At 37.4% G+C, this 24803-nt stretch overlaps 1 protein-coding gene across 2 annotated transcripts in view; it reads left to right on the forward strand.

Annotated features, from left to right (window-relative positions):
• The window catches only part of TAF4B (TATA-box binding protein associated factor 4b), a 200810-nt gene that overhangs the window by 61682 nt on the left and 114325 nt on the right, over positions 1-24803 (forward strand). Inside the window, exons 3-10 of one of the 2 annotated variants that reach the window (XM_036768688.1) lie at positions 1772-1831; positions 1922-1969; positions 8641-8805; positions 8922-9044; positions 12182-12271; positions 16439-16706; positions 16800-17182; position 17796. In XM_036768688.1, the coding sequence (XP_036624583.1) occupies positions 1772-1831; positions 1922-1969; positions 8641-8805; positions 8922-9044; positions 12182-12271; positions 16439-16706; positions 16800-17182; position 17796 (1138 nt within the window). The remainder of the gene's footprint in view (positions 1-1771; positions 1832-1921; positions 1970-8640; positions 8806-8921; positions 9045-12181; positions 12272-16438; positions 16707-16799; positions 17183-17795; positions 17797-24803) is intronic. The other variant, XM_036768680.1, reaches the window with a different exon arrangement.

A 24803-nucleotide genomic window follows, 5' to 3' on the forward strand; every position in this document is an offset into this window, starting at 1 on the left:
TGAGATTGAATGGTTGTACCACCACCATCAATAGGGAAAATTTTGCTTTGTTTTATTTTGTTTTGGGGGGTGGTGGTGGTGGTCAGTTATGAGCATATTGAGTTTGAAGTGTTGATAGGCATTGAATTCAGTTCAATCTAAGTAGAGATTCAATTCACAAAACCTATGGAAGGTAGTATAAAAATGTAAGTAATAGAGGAACTCACAAGTAAGTAGGTGACACAAATAACTAATTAATACATACATGTCTGAGAGACCAAGATAAGAGTAGCTGAGTGTTATCACATATAATTTGAATCACAGACTCTCAGAGTTGGAAGGGAACCTCCGAGGCCATCTGATCCAATCCATACCTGAAGGAGAACCTCCTCTGCAAAGTGTAAATGTTGTTTCCCCCAGTAGAAGGTAAGCTTTTTGAAGGCAGGAAGTGTTTCATTTTTGGTTTTGTATTCCTAGTGCTCAGCACAGTGCCTGGTACATAGTAGGTGCTTAATAAATGCTGAATTAAATTGAGGTTGTACAAGTTGTACAGTTTGAAGTGAAGAGAAACCCATTATGTGGGATTGTAGAAAGAGCGCTGGCTTTGAAATCAGAGGACCTAGGCTCAGATTCAGCTGTGGTTACTTAATAACTACATGACCTTGGATAAGTCACCTTAGACCCTAGTTTTTTCATTTGTAAACGAGGAGGTTGGATTAGATGGCTTCTAAGGTCCCTTCCAGCTCAAAAAAAATCTATAATCCTATGCTCTCCACCTTAGTTTGTTAATATTTTTATTAGAAATTTTACATTGGATTTTTTATCCCAAATAGAGATGAGAAATAGAGAAGACTTCTGTGTTTGTCTTTTTTTGATGACTTCCACAATTTAAGATTGCATTGCACTAGAGCACTCAGGTTATGTTCTTTGAATGTAATCTTAAAACCATATATGAAACAATTTCTGCTGGTGGACTTAGGTCTTGTTCCATTCCATTGCCCTGGCTTTTTTGAGATTTAGAAATTTCCTTAGAAGGTTCAAACCAGTCAATAATGCTAGAAATGTATGTTGCTCACTACGGGTGCTTTTAACCTCAGCTGACTGACATACTTAGTGGGGCAGAGATTAAAAGTGGTGGGAGGGAGCAATAGAAGAAATGTCAAGAGGTCAAAGGATCGCAGTTACTGGAGAGGCAAGACTACATCTGAAACTTGGCCCTGATGAAGTCCAGGCTTTGGTGAGATGATCTTGATATCATGTCAGGAAGAAGGAAACTAATGACTGTGGAAGAACATTTGTCTAGACCTGATGCACCCTGGCTATGCCAGGCTTTTGTCACTCCTCCCCAGTTTGGTGTGTGCATGACTGGATTGGTTGCAGATAGCAGGATTACCCCCTACTATATAAGAGGGCCGCTTGTCTTATTGAGGAGGAAAGGGTCTCATTCAAACATTTTTGATTGTTACAGACAGGTAGGTATCAATTTCCTAGAAAGAGAGAAACTTTCAGCAAGGAAAAGTTCAAATAAATGAGGCGTTCCAGAGAAGGAGAGGCAGGACAAATGTGCTCTGCAAGGGAGGAAGGAACCTGGCTAGAGGAGAGATGGCCTGGTATGGGACCAGCTACTTTGGGGGAGGGTGGGAAGAAGGAGGACATTGGTGGGGGGGTGTGGTGTGTGAGGAACCCATGGGTTTTAAAGTTCACAGATCTTTACAAATCCTTAAATGCTTGTTCTCTTACTGAACTCTTCCAAATCCTAATAATCCTGTATCTTTTTATATTTTCTTTTCAGAACTCTGGTACACAGTTAATTAAGAAAGTGGCAGTGGCTCCTGTCAAGACAGTGGCTCCAGTCAGGACAGTGACTCCGGTCAGGGCAGTGGCTCCAGTAAAGGCAGTGACACCCATCAAAGCAGTTGCCCCTGTGAAGACTGTGGCACAGTTAGGAAGTACTGTGGTAACTTCCTTCCAGAAACCTTCCATAGTACAGGTAAGTTCTGACTGTCTCTTGACTCTCTATGTCCATGTCATAGTCTTCATCTCTTTGGCAAAGATACAGTAGGTGAGTGACAGCTCTCATTCTTTATAAACTAGATATTTGGGGCACGCCTTTGATTTTAGCCAAGTAAATCACTTAATTATTATATATGAAAGACTTCCCAAAATACCAAAAGTAGTAATAGCTCACACATTAAGATCTACAAAATGCTTTTTTAATGACAATCATGTGAAATAGGTTAAAGATGAGGAAAATAAGGCTATGAAATGTTGTGATTTGCCTGAAGTCACTCAGCTAATATAAGTATGAAGGACAGGACATGAACCCAGGGCTTCTGAATTCACCATTCTTTTTGCAGTGCCCTGGTTAATAGAATTAGAATAACTTTTGGGTCTGGCAGAGATTAGCCTGGTGTATAATCTGCTACTTGCTAAGTTTAAAGCAAAATAAATGCTTAACTATTTAGCAAAGGTTAATCATGTGAAGATAGGTCCCTAAGAGTTACTGCTTTTTGTGATTCTTTTCTTTGGAAACCAATTCATTTCATGATAGTTGGGTGGCAGATTTTTACATTGATTTTAGAGGGCTAGCTGGTTTTGGGGTACAATAATTGCCACTGATAATACCATTAGTGTGAAATGTGTGGGGTAAAACTCTTAGCACAAATGGTTGCAAACTTTAGCTTCCTTCTCACAAGTATCAAACTGAAAATTTTAGTAGAATTGTAAATTGTAGTCTATTAAAACTTGAGTGCAATCCCAAGCCAACCACCTGAACTTGGAAGCAGTTGTTAAAGCCCAAGGATAGAGTTTGAAGGATAACTTTGTAAATGTCTAGAAAGGAATAGAAATACTTTAGCAGAATGAGCTGGCCTAAAATCGGAAACTTTTGTACTAGTTCATTTCAAGCATAGCCATTTGTCTGATGGTTAATTTAGGAATATATCAGTCATTGGTGTCTAGGTAGTATTGACAGTAGTGATACAACAAGGCAAATAGTGTCAGACCTCAGAAACTGAGATGATTCTGTGCCTGTTTTAATAACTGTACCAGTACTTTGTATAGGAAAGAGAAGAAAACTAAATGTCATGTCTACATCTCTATTTACTAAAACAAGTGAAAATAAAGTTAGGGGTATGACTGGTGATAGGACATGACCCTTCAGAGTACAATTGATACCTGTATTAACATGAACTACTTCAGAGACCAAATAGGACAATACATGACACCTAGTATTTAGTTCAGAAAACGAAGTTAAGAAAAAGTGCTCATGTCCACCTTGTGGAGAAAATCAGCACTACTTCAGGTTTCAAAAAATTTCTTGTTGGAAAATTAGAAGTGGATATGGAAGCCATAAAGGATTTGTATGTAAATTTACAGGCAAAAAACATTTTATAATGAAGTTTAAAATGTTCTTTCCCTTTCCCTAAAGGAATGCAAGGAGTATTTTCTTGTACTACCGTAGTTGTTGATGACATTTGAGCTGGGAGAAAAAATATCCGTTTATGCTGGATAATACCCAAATAATTTGTTGTATGTCTAGTTCGTTAGTGATGGACTCCTTGGTGATGAGTATATTCTGATGGCATACCTTAGCACACTGGTTCAATTTGTAGTTAATATGTAAGGGCAAAAAAAGAAGAAAAATAAACATTGCTAATTATAGGATGGTCTTTTGGGTCTGCATGTGTTTTTCAGATTCAGAAAATAGCCTCATTTTAAAATTTAGTTTTACCTGTTAAATTTATATGCATTCAGTTCACATTACTGGCTCCAAACCTTAAATTCTAGCCCCTTCATCATCTGCATACACAAGATGTGTGCAGCCTTTCCTCTTTTCACAGTTTCCGTAGGTAACTGGATGGAAGCTTGGGCAGAATGCATTTGAGGTGAGAAGTTGTAGACTTGGAGGACTATAGGGAGATTCATAGAGAAGGCCGAGATGACCCATCTTCTGTGGGCCAGTTAGGAGTATCATCAAATCGCGGGGAAGCATTTAGTAGCTGGAAGGAGATGGAGTTGAGAGACCTAGTAGTCCAGTTAGAAAGTGGTATGAAGATTGTATTTTCTTGAGGTTTTGTAAGCAGTTGGTGGCTAATAGAGGAAGGAAAGGAGGAAACAAACATTTATATTAAATGCTTAATGTCTGCCAGCCACTGTGCTGAGCGCTCTACAAGTATTACATCATTGATTCCTCACAACAGCCTTGGGAAGGTGCTACTGTTGAGGTTTTACTGTTGAGGAAACTGAGGCACACAGGTTAAGTGACTTAACACACAGCTAGTAAGTGTGAGACTGGATTTGAACTGAGGTATTCTTCACTCCAGGCTGTACCTAGAGAAATAAGAAATGCCATAAAGGTTCCCCCCCCCCCCCCATATTAATTAATGTTCTACTGAGTCACAAGCTTCATGAGGTTCACCTTCTGGTTTCTTCTCTGCTAGGTCGAAGTTTCATTTTGTTGTCCTGGGCAATGAGAAAGAGGAAGAACCCTGACATAAAGGGAGTGTTTTCATAAAATGGTCATCAGCTTAAAATCATAGGTCATTTCTGTTATTTTGACTTAACATATAGTCACTACACAGAAAGAAGGATTTTTTAGATGATGAAGTGGACTTACTGAATTTCAGTCACAGATTTACAGTCTGGAGTTGGAAGGAACCTTAGAGGCCATCTTGTCCAATACACATCTGAAAAAGAATCCCTGGTCATCCAGCCTTTATTTGAAGAATTCGTTACTTCCAGACATGACCCTTTCCACTTCTGGAGAGATGTTTTTTCTTACACCGAGCTAAAAGCTCCCTCTCCATATGTTACCTGTTGCTGCTCTTTGTATTTTCTGAGTTCATATTGACAAAGATTTTTTAAGGGCCTATTATGTTTCAAGGTCCTGAGTTTAGGTACTGGGGATACAAAGGCAAAAATGAATTACCCAACCAGAAATCTAATCCCTTTCCTGGTGACATTTCATTTACTTGCAGATGCTGTCATGGGACTAACCATCTCTAATTTTCTTTAACAGATGTACATATACCTTAATAGATGTACATTACCTCAGGGCCCATGCTCTGCTGTGCTGGTTCCTCTCTTCCTGATGCTTTCCAACTAATATCCTTGCTAAAATGTGTAGCCTAGAGTTGAACATCTCAGAGTCCAGCAGGGCTATCATTTCCCTCTTTCTGGATGCTGTGTTCTTGTTTCTCTTAAGGCACCCTGAAGGTGCATTAGGGGTGTGTATGTGTTTAATACTGTCCTATTCAAGACATAGTCCACTGAAGCCTCCATATTTTTTCAAACTCTCTAGCTGTGTCTTTCCTATTGTATTTATGTAGTTGGTTTGTTTTTTGGAACCTGGGTTCAAGACTATATTTTTTAGACTTATTTTGTTTTGTGAGGTCCAGCCCAGTACTCTCATCTGTGGAGATCCCTTTGGATTTGTCTTCTTTCAGGGTAGTAGAATTCTCTTCTTATATCGTGTTATCTGTAGGTTTGATAAGTGTACTGTCTCTGCCTTTATATAGGGCAGCCGTTCTCAGATATTTTGGTCTCAGGAAGATACTTTCTCCCCCTATTCTCCTCTCCTCTAAAATACTTTTTGTTTATGTGGGTTACATCTATTGATATTACCATATTAGAAAATAGTTTTAACCTCATGACTCCCTGAAAAGGTCTCAAGGATCCTCAGGGTCCCTGAAACATACTTAGAGAACTACTGATCCAAGACAGTTCTGCTATATCTCTTATTCTCCATGGTTTGAGAAGAGACTTGAATTTCTCAAGGGGTAGCGAGATGCTACCTTAATATTCCTGTATCCACCTTGTATTTCAACTTCCTGTTAGCTATTGATTTGTACTTTCTAGTCCAAACATTATTCTTCTTGGCAGAAAGGAACAAAACCCAGAAGCAAAGAAAGAACTGAGTAGTGACGCCTTCTTCCTTTCATGAACTATCACCTTCTCCACGTAGCATTCTTATCCCTTTTGTCATCTTCTTTTTCCATTATAGCTCAAAATGGTTCTTTTTTTCATTCTCCTTAATATTCTTTGCCAGGCTGATCTTATTTTGAGCTTCAGCATTCCCTATTCTCTGACCATCTTCCCTGAGATTCCTGGTCTCCCTTTCTTTCTGCCCCTGCATTGGTGATTACTCATCCTACTTTCTTCTTGGATAAGGTGTGTCATTCTATTCCTTAATGACCTCACTCACCATCCCTGTAACTTTCCTGACTGAAGTCTCTGTCTCTGGCTACCAGTCTTCTCTTCTGTGTGTGCTATGTCTCATTAGAATGTAAGTTTCTTGAAGGCACATGCTATTTTTGCTTTTGTAGTTGTATCCTCAGAACTTAGCACAGTGTGTGGTACATAATTAAGTACTTAAATTCTTTCTTATTCACTATTGACACTTTTAAAAATCATATTTTTATTAATACCTTTTGTAGCTTACCTTCATTTTTTGAATAAAGTCATCCCCCTCTCTCTTACCCAACCAACTATCCTTTGTAATAGGATTAAAAAAAAGGAAACATAGAAATTTAAGTAAACACAGCCTTCCAATACATCAAAGATGTTTGAAAATGTTTCATACCTGTAATCTTTTACCTTTGCAGAGAAGGGAAGGAAGTAGATTTTTTCCATCTCTTCTCCTTGTTCAAGCTTAGTCATGGTAATTAATTATGCAGTATTCAGTTTTGTTTTTTAATTCTTTCTGTTTATATTGTTGAATCTTAACATTCTTACAGTGTTGTGCCATCTTCTCACATTGACTCCCAATTTCCTACACATCTTTCCATCTCCTATACTTGCCTTTTAAAACAGTCTAAATTAGTTGATAAGTTCTCCATGCCTCTATAAGTCTTTTTAGATCCCTCTCCTCCCCTTTATTTGTCATTGGAATTGTTTTCTTTTGTGTCTTTTGAATTTCATAAGAGTTTCTGTCTTTCCTTTCCTTGTAGAATTTTAAACCTTGTGATCATTGATCATAGAAAGCCATCTAGTCCAAACTTTCATTTCATAGATGAGGAATCTAAGCTAGAGAGTGGGGGAGAGAGGTTTAAATAACTTGCCCAAGATGGCGTAGGTAGTAAACATCAATTTTGAGCTTTGAATCCATGTTTTCTGATTATAGAGCCACTGTTTTTTCCCACTGTAGCATTTTGCTTATGTTCTCTCCAAATTTAGCTATTTGTCCAACTATGCCCAGGTTTACTTTCCTCTGTTAGGAACACTAGAAAGGCAGCCTGGCTTAGCTGATAGCTGGATTCAGAGACAGGGCATGGAGTCAAGTTATTTCTCTTACATGAACTGTAATATATATATATATATATATATATATATATATATTACTCTAGGCAAGTCACATAGGTTGCAAATAGGCACTGGTAGAGGTATCTCAACGTATTGAAATCAGTGTAGGCCAAAAAGAAAAATTATGAGTAATACAAAGACATCGTGTTCAATCACATCTATTAAAACATTCCCATCATTTCTGCTTAAGTAACTAGAGATTATTAAGGTCTAGGATAGTGGTTCCCCTTACTTTTTTTTTAAAGCCCTAGAAATATGACAACATTGAGACAGTCCAACAAATTATTTTGTTAGCTGTTTTGACAGGGAGAAAGCTCAAATTTATGTCCAGATAATTACAAATCTTCCTGTGTTAGGGGTTTTTAACCTTTTATCATGTTATGGACTCCTTTGATAGTTTTATGAAGCCTATGAACCTTGCCTTTGAAAAATTTTTTTAAATGCATGAAATAAAATACACAGGATTAAAAAGTAAACCAATTATATCAAAATACAGTTATCAAAATATTTAAAAACAAAACAAGTTAATGGGCTCTATGTTAAGAACCCCTGACATATAAAGCGAGAGAAAGGCATAAAACAAGGGCTTATATTAAGGGACTTACACTTAAAAGTGTACGTGACAGTCTTTCAAAAAATAGATTTCTTTCTCACAGACATTTGTTAATGCATATGTAGTTTATGCTGTAGTTTTCTTAGATGGCTACAGATAACAAGAAGTTTGAATAAATTTATTTTCCATGTGTACATTGAGGTTTCTTTGACCTGCTGATTGTTTTGGAATGAAATCTCCATGAGGCGCATATTGTAAGGAATTTTAAATCCTGGTACATTTTTACATAAGGAGTTTCAGTGATCAGATTAAAATTACATGCCTTCTTTTTTTTTTCCATATTCTACAACTTGGACGTTTGTGCTTGTAGTAAGCCTTTATATCTGGTTTTTTTGTTCTTATAAATGTAATGTTGGTGTTTTCCCTTTTCTGATGTGTTTTTTAAAAAGAAATCAGTGTTTTTATGTATTTGCTTTGTCCTGCAGATGGGGCTAGAATCATGTCTTATTTCAGTTGAAGGAGGGAAAACACTTTTCAGAATGAAATCAAATGAATGACATGGTTGAAATTATTCCTTTGTGTGCTTAATTTAGAAATCTATATAAGAAACAGCTAATAAATTAATGCACACTCAGTGTGCAAAAAAAGCAGGTTTTTTTTCATATCAAGCTATATTTTTATCAAAAGTGACCTGGTAGTGGTGATAGCATTCTAGTGGCAGTTAAGGGTAGAGTGAGATAACCACTCCCCATCATCATAGTAGAGTATGACTGCTGCCAAAATGTAACAATTTTTTCTCTTTTCAGTCTGTGGCTGCAACAGCCAGTGTTGTCACAGTTACCCCAGTTAAACCATTGAATACTGTAACTCCTCTGAAGCCTTCAGTTATTGCAACACCAGCAGCCCCCTCACAAGAGAGCACCCAGAAAGTTGAGACTCCAGCAGCTGTAGCACAGACTGGTATCTCTGTGGTAATACTTTACTTTGTGATTCTTGAAATGGTTTTCCTTGAATTCTATAATCTGTTATATAAAGATGAATGCCTGATACTCATTGCAATATTTTATCCTTTTTTTTTCATAACTAGGAAATGCTAGAGAATGTAACAAAATGCAAAAACTTTCTTGCAATGTTGATAAAACTAGCATGTGGTGGATCTCAGTCCCCAGAAATGGGGCAAAATGTGAAGAAGCTTGTGGAAAATCTTTTGGTAAGTTATTTCTTTTTGGGGGGAGGCAGTCAGGGTTAAGTGACTTGCTCAGGGTCACACAGCTAATAAGTGTTTGAGGCCTGATTTGAGCTTAGGTCCTCCTGACTCTAGGGCTGGCACTTTATCCACTGTGCCACTTAGCTGTGCCATTGGTAAGTTATTCCTAACAAACCTTGCAAACCCTAAAACAGGTAGTGCCAGCTTAACTTAACATGACAGAAATGATGTCAGGTACCAATGGGAGAGGTATCAGAAAATGGGAAACTATATAGTCATCATTTAAAGCTTTCTGTTTGTTAAATGGTCTTGATAAGCTGAACTTTAATTATAGTTTGGGTCTTTAAAGCATTGTAATCTTTTAAAGGTACAGCTAGTTTGTATGTCATTTAACTAGAAGAAAACATCTCTCTGTTGGTATAAATATAGGCCTTACTCTCCTCCCCCACCCTCCCAAGTCTGGCCCATAGCTTACAACAATGGTGTTAAACTCAAATAGAAGCAGGATCCCTATGGGCCTGCAGGTTGACTTCAGAAATACAAATTAACATTATCTGTGTTGTATTGTATTTTTATTTATCTTGTTACACATTTCCTAATTACATTTTAATCTGGTTTGAGTTTCATGGGAGTTTTGCTGGCCTCTGAAAGTTTGACACCTCTGGCTTATAAGCAGTATTTCTTTTCAGTGTAGATCTATGTGTTTTGCTTTCAAAACTTTTCATGCTAGTTATGTAAATTTTTGTTCTAATTAAGTACCTAGCACAGTTCCTGGCAATTATTAGGTATTCAATAAGTAAATCAGTATTGTTTGGGTGTGGGGTCCAGACCTGCGTACAAGGTCCTTTCCCTGATGTAGATCATCTGTAACATAACAGTCTTAAGAGAATTGATTGGGAGCCTTGAGGGATTAAGTAACTTGCCCATGGTCATACAGATAAGATAAGAGATAAGAACTGAATACAGGTCTTTCAAGGACTGGCCTTTACTCCATGTTGCTTTTTATGTGTGCATATGTGTTCCAGTACACATAAATGTATGTTGGTGTTGTTAGGTTTTAATCCTTCAAAAAGTCTGTGATTTAGTAGCTTTGGGTACTTTTTTTGTTATATCGGGCTTTCGTTGTGTCATTGTATGCCATTTTTATGTTTGGGAAACACTTGATTTGATCTGTGGTATGACAGCATGGGGTTATGTTGTATATGGTGAGATGACTTGGGGATGATTTTACTAAGACCTAGGATAGCTTTTGGTATAGTTACAATAGTTACAGTAACAAATCACAAAAACTAGAAGATCAGAGGGGTCTAACTAGTTCATTCTGGATTTGTAGAAAAATACACAAGGAACTAAGCCTTTTCTTTTCCTTAGTTCCTTCTTTTTTGCCTGTCTGATTGCCTTCTGGGTCTAATACTGAGAATCTCCTGGGTTTCTCCTGCATAGGCTTTGCTGCAGTGATCATCTCTAGATTTCTTTGGATACTTTTTCTACCGTTACAAATGATAACCCTTCCAGATGTTAGTAGATAGTCATTAGAAGTCCCTGTGACAAAAAAGCTGATCCTTTTGTGGCCAACATTTTGGTGATGAGCCACTTCACACCAGCTAGGCTGGTTCTCAGATGGTAGCTACAGAGTCTGCACCTCTGACCTTCTTTCCAAGTCTTTCCAGTTTAATTTAGGATCTTTTGCTCTGCCTTTAAGAACACAGGATCCTATCTATGTCATAATAAGGCACTAGAGTAGGAGAATAGGGCATTTGAGATGCAGAATACCACCCCTTCCCTTTACTGTTACTATTTTAGCTAGTTTTAGGGTGTTATTAGCAAACTATATTTAAAATGAAGGCTAATTTACGTTTTTTTTTTTTTTGGAGGGGGGAAGACAAGGCAATTGGGGTTAAGTGACTTGCCCAAGGTCACATAGCTAGTAAGTGTGTCAAGTGTCTGAGGCTGGATTTGAACTCCAGCCCTCCTGACTCCAGGGCTGGTGCTCTACTTACTGTGCCACCTAGCTGCCCCTTAATTTACTTTTTGGAGGCAAACATTCAAATATTTTGAGGTGTTGATACATATATACATACATACATGTGTGTGCATGCACTAAATGGTTTGTGGGATTTGTTTTTAAGCTGAAGGTTTTCCTTAAGAAGCAAGAATATAGAAAGGAAGTCAGTTGTTGGCATTTGAAGTCCACCACAATTTGGTCCCCACCTACCTTTATTTCATATTGTTATTCTTGTTTTCAGCAAAGCCCACATACTAGACATGCCAAGTGTATCTTTCTATGGTAGTCTTTATGTATTCCATGTTTGAATGCACTTCTTTCCCTCTTAGAGTTCCTAGAGTCCTTCAGGGCTTATGTTGGGTATACCTATACCTTTCATAATATTCTCCAGTTCTAAGTCTTCTTCATTTTTAATACCTTGTATTTACTCATGTGTTCATTTCCTTTGTAGAATGTCAACTTAAATGTAATGACTTAAGCTGTTTTTGTCTTGTGTCCCCAGGGCCTAGCATAGTGCCTTGCACACAGTAGGCACTTAATAAATGTTTGAATCGATTTTCTTTTTTTTTCTTTTTTTTGGCACAAACACAAAGGATTTATGTGGTTTGGGAAACATGAAATCTTCAAGAATTTTTCCCTTTGGTTTAGAATTTATTTGTTCTTTCAAATACCGTGTATGTTTGTCAGAATATACCAGTCTGATCTGAAATAGCATTCTAAAAAGATAATGTAGTCTGGCCAACACAAATTGTATTTGTTTTTTCTTTTAATAGTCTTCTCCCCATTCCTCTCCCACCCCCATTTTAAGACTTCCAGGCCCCCCCCTTTTTTTTTGGCCTTTTAAATGATAAGTTTGTAAAATTGGTGACATGGATTCTTATGCTAGGGAAATAATTAATTTTAGTTTTAGACCATTCTATATACCTGTTTCATTAGGACTCTGAATTATTATTTGTATTGTTATAAAATGACAGCATCTACTTCCCTACAATTGTTGCTTGCAACTGAGACTTTGTTTGAGGTTATTGAAAGTTTCCTATAATTGAAAAGTATCTGTGTCTAGATGAATGTAAAATATATATTTTGGCAATTCTCATTATTTTTTTTAACTAACAATGCATTTTATTCTTCTCAGGATGCAAAAATTGAACCAGAGGAATTTACCAAAAAACTGTACATTGAACTCAAGTCCTCACCTCAACCACATCTTGTCCCTTTTCTAAAGGTAAGGTTTTTTTGGAGAGTGGGGAGAGGGGAAGGGTGGATTGGTAAAGGAAGCAACTATATGACAATATAAAATTATTATTTTTAATCTGAATTAGATTATGATTGTCTTATTTTGAAGAAGGCAGTAATAAAGATATGAGGGAGAACAGTATGAAGTGGAATTTGAAGAAATAGAGCATGAAGTTCTCCTTGCTTTTTAGCTTGTTAAATTAGAAAATAATTTGCCTTTATATACTTGAGTCGTGATCTAACTGATTTTAGTCAAACCTTTTTCCTTTCCTGTAGTTCTTGCATTTAAATTTTTTTGGCCTTCATATATGTCACTTGCATAGGAACATCTATCAAAATGGTTTGGAGATTTAGAGACAATTCTTTCCCAGATGTCTCTACCCTCAGTCACTGCACTGGTCATTTTCCTTTCTCACTGATTTGCTTGTTGCCAACCTTGCTTCTTATCTATCCTTAGGACTGACCGAAGACAGGTTCTGCAATGGTATGACTGTCAGTTGTACTAGAGGGTGGGAAGATGTCCCCAGGTACTTCAGGTCACTTTCTAGTCTACTTTGGTTCACCCTGGACTGTTCTCCTCAATTGCTTTTGTTGCTGATTTCTTTGAAATACCTCCCAGATACTGGTTTTCTTCTGAAATGTATATAAGTCATACTTCAGTCCTTTCTATTAAAGACTTACTTAGGTCTCACAGGTTTTAAAAAGAGGAAGGGGAAAGAGTGATAGGAGTGAATCATTAGTGATATTATGGATTAAAGAGCTGAATTCCTACCTGTTTCCCTGTGTTAGCAGGACTAAAATTCTTTCTGTCACTCTGGTACAAAAGACCTTTCCTGCTAACCTTCTAAGTTGACTTGGGCTGGAAAATTGTTTTGTGGCTTTTTGTGGCTTCTGTGGCTCCAGAATTATTTAAAGGTGTTTGTAGGGGTTTGAAGGAGAGCTTAGGTGAGTCCCCTGCCTTTTCTGTCATCTTAGCTCCACCTCCAATTCCTTGAATTCTGAAAACTAAGAAAGGAATAATGAAGAAGAGGGCGTCATCAGTCATGTAGCTCTAGGAAGTATCCCTTGGATTTACATTGTCAGGAGTCTCCTGCCTTCTGTAGTTGCTGATTCCCCTATTGTCTTTATTTTTTCACCCCTCTGCCTCCACTCTTGGAACCTCTGCCAAGGAGGTAGGAGCCAAAGTTATTACACTGGAGTTGGAGGAGTCCTCACTCTGTCTAGCTTGGCAGATTAGGGAAATCTAGCTAGGACAATAGGGGAAGGAGAGAAGAAGGAATCTCTAATCTCACCATGGAGAGATACTGGGGGTTATATTCCTGACATCTTGAATCTCATGTCTGAACATGTGTTGAGAGGTAACATGATATAGTAGTGTATATAGAGCCAACCTCAAAATCAAGAAGATCTGGATTCAAATTCTACCTCAGACACATACTGACTAACCCTGGGCAAGTCACTTAACCTCTTGGTTGCTTTAGTGAGCTCTCTGTGATTGTGAAGTCACAGGTCCTAGTTAAGGATTGTATATAGTAGTTTGATTCTGCAGTTGTTTTTTTTTGTTTGTTTGTTTGTTTTGGTTTTTTATTTTGAGGAAATTGGAAGTTGAGTGACTTGCCCAGGTCACACATCTAGCAAGTGTCTGAGGCTGGATTTGCACTCAGGTCCTCCTGATTCTAGGGCCAGTGCTTTAGCCGCTGTACCACTCAGCTGCCTTAACATTATGCCTGGGTTACTGTTGGGACTATGGAATTCAGACTTTTAAGTGGCAGCAGTATAAATATGCCTTGATGTTTCCTCTGAGTAAGTATCATGAATACTCCCAAAGACTGATGGAGGCATAAAGCAAGTTAGCAAATGTTAGCACTTCTGAATAATGAAAATTATCCCTATCTACCTCTGTGTTTTCATTCTATGAGAAGAAAAAAATGATTGTTCTAATGATTAAGCTCTGTGATCCAGATATACCTGATGGAAGAAAGTTTTATAAGTATAGGTCGCTATCTAAGTGATCAGTTTAAAGGTTTTCCATGTGTCTTCTCCTATTTGTAGTCAAACTTTATTTTTTTAAATACTTACAGTTTTCATACAGGTTAAAATATTCTGCTGTCAGAGCAGCTAGTTGGAGCAGTGAGTAGAGCACTGGCCCTGGAGTCAAGAGGACCTGAATTCAAATCCTGCCTCAGACACTTGACACAGTAGCTGTGTGACCTTGGGCAAGTCACTTAACCCCAATCCCATGCCTTTCCCCCTCCAAATATATATATGTGTGTGTGTGTATGTGTGTGTGTGTGTGTGTGTGTATGTGTATGTATGTATGTGTGTGTGTATATATATATGTGTGTGTGTATATATATATATGTATATATATATGTATATATATATTCTGCTACTTTTAAACCTTTTTGAAATTCTGGACAAAAATCTTACTTTTCCTTTCATTTTATTTCGTCTAGGTATAGTCATTGGTAAGAACTTTCTTTTGCATCTTGCAATTTTATCATGCCACTTTAAAAGTGTTATTGCTATAATTACATTTTGGGGGGACTTTGCTAAATTACTGAATTTATTGGAGATTTATATTGGCAATATCAGAAATGACAGCTTATCGAGAGCTATTTAATAATGTTCAGGATTATTCAGCTTTTCTTGTACTTTTTTTTTTGCTTAATTGAAGAAATGAGATTTTAAAATCTCCAATATCATAGAGATATGTACTTGAAAAACTGGCTTCATGATGTACTGCTTGGCTTTTCTTATTTCACTTAGTGTTACTAACTTTAAATAAATGTTTTAACTGATTTGGGTTTTAGGGATTTTGTTGACTTAAAGAGGAAATTCTTTTTATCCCTTTCATTTTCTCCATCATCATCTCTCAGCCTTCTAGCAAAGCACATTTGGCTGCATTGAAGACATTTTCCTTACTTTTGTCTTTTTTGACTTTCCTTCATCTCAGTAAAGTATGACTGCTTAGTTTTCATTTAGAGAGAAGGAAGAAGTCAGCAAAACTTCCTTCTTACAGTGGAAACATGAAAATATTCTCTAGTGGTATAACCTAGAAATATTTTTAAACTACTCTTTTGGCAAGAAAAATTCACATCTTTTTGTTCCCCTCAGCTTTTAGTTCTTATAAAAATAAAGTTTTTTATATCTTTTTTATAACACCAGAATTTTTCCTCATATCCATCTTCTACCCCTTTTCCAGGGAGCCATTCCATATAACAGTCAGTCAGTTTTTAGCCTTTAATGCAACATCCAAAAAGACTTAATTTCAGCCTTTACTTTCCAAAAAGAAGGTGAAACTGCTTGATAATGGTCATCTGGCTTTCTTTGCATTTCATCTCTATTTGCATTTTACTTCCTAGAACTCAGTTTTTAAATTCGTGAATACTGTGGTCATTTTTTTTCAGTCCCGAAATAGATCTGGTTTGTGTATAGCAGTGGTTCTTAAGGTTTTGGGAAATTTAGTTGACTGTTGTATATTTTAATTTTAACTTTAGTCCAAAGTATAATTAAATGTTTACATATGTTGAAACAGTTTTTAGTTATGTTTTTTAAAAGCACTAATTTCCTCACAGCTCTTAGAAAGACTTTTCTATTCTAGAATTGACATGGCATTTTTAATTAACATGCCACTGTTGAATAAGGGACTAAATTTGATGATAGAAAATCATTTTGTCTGTAATATTTGTTTGCTAAGGTTGAGTATGTGATAGGTTTTGTGAGGCAGCTGGGTGGCTCAGTGGCTAGAGCACTGGGCCTGGAGTTAGAAATTCTGGAGTTCACGTGGTCTTCAGACAGTTATTATCTTGTATCCATGGACAAGTCATTTAACGTCTCTCTGCCTTAGCTTCCTCATCAGTAAAATGGGGATGATAATAATAGAGCCTACTTCCCGGAGCTCTCGTGAGGATCCGATGAAATAATAATTGTACAGTGTTTCATACGATGCCTGGCATGCAGTGAGTGCTGTGTAAATATTAGTTATTATTATTGCTTTACTGATAAATGAGCAAACAGACATTGAGGGTTTTCGTAGAGGTGGGAAAACAGGAGTTTGTATGGTAAACGAGTTCATAAGTGCTATTTGCAGTGGGGGTTTTTTTAATTGCTTGATTGGTTCCTAGTGATCAGGGTTGAATTTTTCCATTTCTAGAAAAGCGTGACTGCCTTACGACAGCTGATGCCCAACTCGCAGAGCTTCATTGAGCAGTGTGTTCAGCAAAGTCCTCCCCAGGTCGTCATTCCTACGTGTGTCGCTGTCGCTCATCCCCCTCCCGTTGTGACCACAGCTGTTTCTTCGATCCACACGGAAAAGCCCCTCCTTGTTTCCACGGCGCCAACAGCGGGCACCGTCTCCATTCAGACTGCGAGTCCAGTGGCTGGCCCCGGAGGCGTTGGAGTTGTCGCCCTTGACTCTAGAAGTCCCATTACTGGAGCTGGAGGACCCCCAGTCGGTGCTGTTGCTGTCCACCCCATAAATCCGGTTTCTGTTCCAGGGGGCATGACTAGCAAAGCTGTCACGCTCCATTCTGTAAGTTCAACCACCAGTCCAGTGGGAGTAACAGCTGGAACTGTCTTCCTTCAGCCTGCAAAGCCTCTAGTGACCTGTGGTGCTACTACAGTAGCACCCGTCTCACTCCAGCCTGAAAAGCCCCTCATCCCCGGGGCAGCAGGAACTCTGTCACTTCCATCAACGAAACCCACTGTGACTTCTGGAGAAGTTGCGGGGCCATCCATTTCTCTTCCACCTTCAAAGCCAGTTGTGAATTCTGGAGTAGCCACATCTGCCTCTGTAAAGCCTGCCATCGGGCCTCCTATTCATATCAAACTTACACAACCTGGCTCCTTCCTTTCACAACCAGCCAGTACTTCACAAACTCTGAAAGTCAAACAGTTAGTGAGTAACTTTTTTTCCCCACTAACATAGCCGTATTAATTTTGGGGGATTAAGTCCAGTTTTTTTGTTTTCCTTTAGACTTGGTAGTCTAAAGGTTGCTAGGAAATAAAGGGGCTAGTGGAAGACGGCTACTTATTTCTTGATTGGTTTAATTAGTACACTTAATAATCCTTTGCTTATTTTACTAGTTGAAAGTTTTGTTGAGATGTGTTGCTCTAGATTTTATCTGCAAGGTATTATAATAGTAATTGCTAGGGGCAGCTAGGTGGGGCAGTACATAAAGCACTGGGCCTGGAGTCAGGAGGACTTGAGTTCAAATCCAGCCTGAGACACTTAACTAGCTGTGTGACCCTGGGCAAGTCACTTAAGCTCTGTTTTGCCTTAGTTTCCTCATCTGTAAAATGGGGATAAGGACAGCACCTACCTCTCAGGATCAAATGAGATAATTGTTAAAATGATTACTTGGCACAGTGCCTGGCATATAGTAACGTCTGTATAAATGTTAGTTATTGTTATTATTAAAAGGAACTGTAGACTACAGGCACATGGGTAAAAGGTTTTAGGTGTCCATACAGAAACAATGGTTTTCGTGTGGTTATTTAAAGCAACCTAGTGTAGAGGAGGAAACAGACTCACAGAGATTGGTTAATTAGGCAGTGTTGCACAGCTCAATTTCAGATTGACTGACTCAGAAGCAGGTGTTCTTTCCACCATGCCATACTTCTGTTCCCTAACTTAGACCATGGTGCAGTCCTGTTTTTGAAATTATAGGTTTTAGTAACATCTTACTATTTTGTGCCAAGTTTCTCTGCTGATACTGGGGCAGTAATAGATAGCCCTACATCAAGGAGTTTAGCCTAGTAGGAGAGTTAAAGATGTTCAGAAAAACCTCAGTCCAGAATGGAAAAGGGACAAAGAGGATGAGGAAGGAGGGTGTTGTATTAAGTATGGGAAGGTGAATGAGACAAAATTACTCAGGTTTGGGGGCAGGTAGAAAGATTCTGTAATCCACTTTTATACTTCAGGGACAACCAGTGAGTAGTGACATTTATTTCTTGTCTTTAAAGCCCTGGATAAGTATATTAATCTCCTTCCTACCTCTTTTTGGGTCTGTCATTCCCTGAAGGCCCAAGGTTAATTCCAAGAACAGCTCTATCACAGGCTTTTATGGTTCCTAGGGATTATTAGATCCAAGAGGAGATAAAAGGGAGGTGGCCCACCCTCAACTGAAGTAAAACTGTTATATGCCCTTTATGGGTCATACTCAAATTTGTGTATTTGTAAGTCTTTGGCCATTCCTCTCTAGAAAGAAAAATAAAAACATTTCTTGCAATGTTTTGGCATTTCTTGGTATACTTTATGGAAATTGTAACCAAGAAAGAATTGTACCTAGTTAAATGGTGGAAAGTTCTTCTAATTCTTTCTTTTCCTTTGACAATTCTTTAAAAGAATGTAAAATGTTTTTCTGAGAGTTTACTGTTTTTGTTTTGCCTTTGTTTCAATTAAGAGATTTGATTTTAGTATTCATGTCTAGCTATTTAAAAAAGATTGTATATAGCAAAAGCTGCTGTGGCTAAATACTGGCTAGTAGAGATGTGTTATAATCTGGTTTCTAACAGTTACCTGAGGCGTAGAATACTATAAATTATTTTGTGTGGTAATGCCCCACAGAGAGGTGTACAGAGCTAGAAGATTCCATCAAATAATTCATCTTTAGATGACTTAAATTAGCATTACTCACGTTAAGAAATGAATAATTAAAATCTATCATGACTGAGTTTGTAATAGAAGATGGTCTAATTTAATCTTGAGTTTCAGTAAATAAAGGATAAATATCCTGGTAGAAGTGCAGAGATTTTTGAAACACTTCTGAGAAAGTATTTTAATGCAGGAGAAAAGGAATATGGCAAGTGATCACTAAGAATGTTAATGCCTGAGTTTGGCTTGTGATCTTTCTATGCTTGTATTCTGTCTCTTGAGAATAGTACCCAAGGATGTATCCTAATAGAAGGCAAAGTTTTGTTACGTTCAGTTCCACAGATCTATAAGTGTCTACCACGTACAAGGTATTCTGCTAGGTGCCAAGGATACAAAGACGAACAATGAATGTAGTCCTTACCCTAAAGTAACTTAAAATCTGTAGGGGACAGCATAGGTGGCAGTGAAAGAAATACAGTGTGTATACCTAATATTATGATAGAAGCAAAGGAGAAACCAGAGTGCTGTGTGAAAATTTGATGAGTTAGAGAACTCATTCACTTGAGAAAATTGACAGAAGGTGTAGGAGTCTGAAAATTTTATGAAAGAGTTGACATCTAAATGGCCTGGAAGGAAGAGAACATTTTTAAAAGATGGAGTTGAGATAATGGGAGTACATAGGGAGTGATCTGTATCAATGTACAGAGATGGGAGATGGAAATCAAGATTGGGTGACACTTAGCACTTAGTTTGGTTGGAATGTTGGTTTTCAGGAAGGGGAGTAATATGAAAAAAGTCTTGAAAGGGAAACTAGAATTAGATTGTGGAGAGCCTTAAATGTCATTCTGGGGAGCTGGTATTTTATCCTTTAGCCATTAGAGAGACAATGAAAGATTCTGAATGGACAAACGATGTAGTCAGATGCGTACCCTGTCAAAGTTGTTTTAGCATCTGTGCGAAGAATGGATTAGAAAGGAGCAGAATAGTGGGAAAGAGACCAGTTGGGAGGCTATTAGGAAAGAGATAAGGAGGGTCTGAACTAAGGTAGTTGCTAGTGACAGTGAAGAAGACCTGATTTGTAAAGAAGATGGTATGGAAGTAGAAGCAGTCCCACCTGGCAACTTGCCTGTTATATGTGAGTGGGTGAGAGATAAGGAAGGGGCAGAGATGACTCAGGTCTTGAGCCTTGGTGATTGGGGAAGAGTAGTGGTGCCATCAAAAAACTGAAGAATTGGAAAAGACAATTTTGAGGGGCCGTGGAAGAGTTTAGCTTTGGACATAATGAATTTGAGATGCCAGTGGGACAAAGAAGGTTTGGAATGTGCTTTAAAACATCTTAGTTTCTTTTAACAATCTATTACCAATTGGTTATTTTTGAATTTATTTAGACCCTTTTTGACCTCACTTAGGTTTTCAGCTTGTGCCACAATTTGGGATATTAAGTCTCAAGTTATTCCTTTTGAATAAAGGAAGAAATAGTGCTTTTTATTTGTGCTAAAAAAAATTTTTTTTCTTTAAACTTTAAAGGGTGGCCCCTAGGAGTGTATCAGTCCTTCTATTTCACGTTGCCTACCCTTTGCGATATTATAAACTTTGTCCATATTGCACCTCAGTTTTTGTCTTTCCACACTGAAATTTTTTTTCTAACTTTTTTAGTCTTTCCCCATATGTCAGTTTCATTTTAGTTGTTCTTTTCTGGGCCTGCTCTAGCTCTCTTTATTTCTACATTGAAGTGCATTGACCAGAACTTCATGGAATAAATGTACCATGGCTTTGTTCAAGGATAAGGTAATAATTTTTGATGACATCTGATAGTATAGAGCTTATTACTGTGAGAAGTGGTGTCATTTCTTTGTAGAGTCTACCATTCTTCTATATAGTTCCATAGGTGACTTTTTATACCTCAGAAGAACAAATAACAGTTAGTACTCAGATTATTCATAAATATAAAGATAGGTGTCACAAAATCTTTTCTGTTGCTAAAATAGGGTGTGGTCCTTGTCAGGGTTATAAAATGAACCTTTGAAAAGGCAGCATGGTCTACTGTCTTTAGAGTCAGGAAGATCTGGGTTCAGATCCTTCCTCTGGCGGGGGAACACACACACACACACACACACACACACACACACACACACACACACAAACAGTGACTTTAAGCTTGTCACTTAACTTCTCTTTTAGTTGCCATAGGCACCTTTTAAAGACTAAGTTAGAGATGAGTCTTTGGAGAGAGTCTCCACACACTTGAAATTACAAAATCTGAACCCCCAAAGAACAACAGTTCAGTACTTCAGGTATCCCGGATTTTGTCAATGTAGGCATTTCCTCTACCAGTACAGTTTATATACCAACTTTGTGACCTGGTTGATGATCATAGAAAATTGCTATGGCCAGTTTTGGCGTAAGGCTAATCTTGCTGTGATGAGCCTTGGATAACATTAAAAACAAATTACAGGCCAATTTCTGTGATGAATAGAGGCATAAAAATACCAAAGTTACTAACAATACTATTAATGGTACATTTAAAAATTCATCATGACCAAACAGGATTTATGTCAGATATGCATAGACCTATAGCTAGGGGAGACCTCAGATGCCAGGTAGTCTAACCCCTATCATTTTACACATGAGAAAGCTGAGGCCCAGAAAGGTTAAGTGATGTCATGCGGATATTAAAGGGTAGAGGTCTCCTAATTGCAGAGCCAGTGCTTTTTCTGTTGGGCCATTGTCCTGTCTCCCTAGGAGTTTTTGCTAAAAATCTAGTACTCATTTATGCTAACATGACTGATAGAACAATAGAATAGGAACAAATAAATTTTTCCTTACCGTGATAAAAACAATTTACTTGATCAAATTCCAGCGTTTGTGAAATGGAAAAGCTTTTAGAAGCGTTCCCACTAAAAATTAAAATATTACCAGGTTTCCATTTTTCATTTCCAATCCAACAAACATCTGTTAAGTATCAGCTACATCAAGGCACTCTGGATATAGAGACAAAATGAAATACAGTTCCTGCTCTCAAGAATTCTACTGAAGGAATTAAACATGTAAATAGACAAGTATGTACCTGATAATTCCAGAAGGAAGGAGAAAGCATTCACAATTAGGGATACCATCCAGGCTTCTCTAGGACATGGCATGTTAGTTGAACCTTGAAAAAGCTAGGGATTCTTAGAAGAAGAGTTGAGGTTGAGTTGCTCTTTGGCATGGAAAACTGTGTGCAAAAGCATGGAGGTGAGAGATCACATACCAGATTTCTAGAATTGCTTATAGGCCCCTTTGTTTGCAGTGTAGAGTTAATGAAGGGGAGCAGTGTGTAGTCTGTCTAGAAAGACAAGTAATAGCCAAATTGTGAAAGACTTTACATACTAAGCTGGTGTGTTTGTATTTTATCCTAGGGGTAGTAGAGAGAGACTTTTTGAGCATCCAAGTGACATGATCAACCTTAACATTTAGGAAGATATATTTTTATAGTTGTGTGGAGAATAGCTTGGAGAGAGGAAAAACTGTAAGCATGGGGACAAGTCAGGATGTTGTTGGAATAGTTAAGCTGGGAGGTGAGAGGGCAGGGATGGGGGAGGCGGCAGATGGGCCATGTGAGGGAGGGTAGAGGGTAGAGCCAACAAGACTTAGTAAATTTTTTGAAGAAAGGGTGTGTAGGAGAGGGAAGAGTAGAGGATGATCAGTTTGAATTAGCGTGACTGAAGATGATGGTGGCTTCAACACAGGTAGACAAGTTTGGAAGATTTTTAGAAGGGAAGATAATGATGAGTTCTGATTTGGGTTTTTGTTTTTGACATGTTGAGGCACCTGTCAGACATTTGATAAGATGTCGAATTGGTAGTTATGGATGTGGGATTTAATTTGATTTAGCATTGGAAATCCTAGCAATTATAAGAAAAAAATTTACAGGGATCCACATTGCAAACTAAAAGACTAAAGTATTGTTATTTGTAGATTGAACCATATTATATTTAGGAAAAAGACACTATCCTAACAACAAAAAAACTTGAGAATACATCAGTTCAATGGCATAAAAGAAACCTACCAAAATTAATAGTGATATACTGAAGGTCATGAAAACAGCACATTTCCAACAGAAAAACATTAAATATTTGGGAATCAACTTTTTCAGACATACTTGTGATTTATAAAGACAGCTATAAAACTGTATTTATAAATAGAGTCTAGTAGAAAGGATACCGGATTTGGAGTGAGAAAACCTAGGTTGAAATTCTGACTTCTTAGTAGCTTTGTGATCTTGGCCAAGTCATTTGATTTCTCCATTTCCCTCTTCTATGGAATAAAGGAAGATTGGATTTGGTCTCTTAAGGCCCTTTCCATCTCTAAATCTTAGGAGTCCTAGAACTCTGGCACTCACATATCCTGTCTAGAAGTAATCAAATGTCCTGATGACTGTAACAGTAAGGTATGCAGTCTAACCAATACTTGCACATTTCACCCCTGAGTGCCTTCAGAATTAGTGTACAAAAATTAGGTGAGTGTTATGTTGGAGTTCTTGGCCGTCGTCTTATGCCTGGAAGTTTCCTTCTAACCGCTACTTGTACAAAATGATAATTTTCCTGTAAGTGAGCAAAAGATAAATTGTAATTTCTTTTTTAAAAATTTTTTAAAAAATTATTTGAAAAATTTTTTTATTTATTTGTTGAATTGTAATTTCACATAATCCCTTTTTGCCTGTGAATTTGCTTTAGTTTGTATTTTTGATAATCTGGATTAATTGGCTCTATTATTCATAAGCTTTTAAAAATTATTTTCATTGATAAATTTTATTTTTGCATCAACTGGATTCCCTCATTCCTCTCCCTCCCCCTGACTCTGCCCCATTACTCTTAAGCTTTTAAAGAAAAAAAGTCTCCACGCTTTTACATTACAAGATTAAAACCTAAGATTTTCAATGTTAACCCAATTACCTGGCTTTTACAGGAGCAGGAAAGAATTTAACATTTTGCATACTCTACCAATCAGCAGGGATTTAGGTTTTCTTGTATTTAGTATTCACAATCCAGCATGGTGTGAATTGAAACTGATTTTTTACCTGTGTCTGTTAAACAAATGTTTGAAGATATAAAACAGTAAAATTAGCCCCAAAGCAGCTACTTTTAGTCCAGCTTTTTAAAGTAGTTCTATCCTAAATACCAATTGCCATATAAATTTTGGTATCTCTTTTGGTTTTTCCAATTGAATTTCTGGCTTAATGAGTGGTTGTATTAAGCCATTTACATTAAGCAAAACATTCCTATTTTGTGTGTTGATTTCAACCTTATGATTACCTTAAGAGTCATGAGTTAGTGTGTTAATTTCTGACCTTAATCAGTACTGACACAGAAATCAGATTTATTTGGTATTTTAAGTATTTCAAGAATCCAGAATTTTTTTAAATGAATGAACAAAACTCTGTTTTCCTTACATTCTACTAACACCATCCCCATTGAAAAAACAAAATCCTTGTAACAAATATACGTAGTCAACCAATATAAATTCCTGAGTTAGCCATGTTTGAAAAGAATCTTTTATTCTATACCCTGAGTCTATCACCTGTCAGGAGGTATGGGTAGCATGAGTCATCATTAGTCTTCTGGAATCATGTTTGGTTATTATGTTGATCAGAAATTTTTAGTCTTTCCAAGTTGTAAGAACATTTTCAAAAATTCCTCTCTGGGTAATACATTTCAGCAATTACTACCACCATCATCAAAAACAACATCCTGCCCACTTCTGCATTATGCGCCCTCCCCCCCCCCCCCCCCCCCCCAGTCTGTACCATTATGGAACAGAAGAAATATTTTCTCCAAAAGAAACATTCTATTTTCTTTGTTTGGTTGTTAGGCAGTGTTTTTGGCCAATGCAGTCATTATCCTTTTCTAAAACTTTAAGCTGAGTCTTTGCTACTGACTGGTTA

The sequence above is a fragment of the Trichosurus vulpecula genome, chromosome 1, assembly GCF_011100635.1.
Source record: "Trichosurus vulpecula isolate mTriVul1 chromosome 1, mTriVul1.pri, whole genome shotgun sequence".
NCBI lineage: Eukaryota > Metazoa > Chordata > Mammalia > Diprotodontia > Phalangeridae > Trichosurus > Trichosurus vulpecula.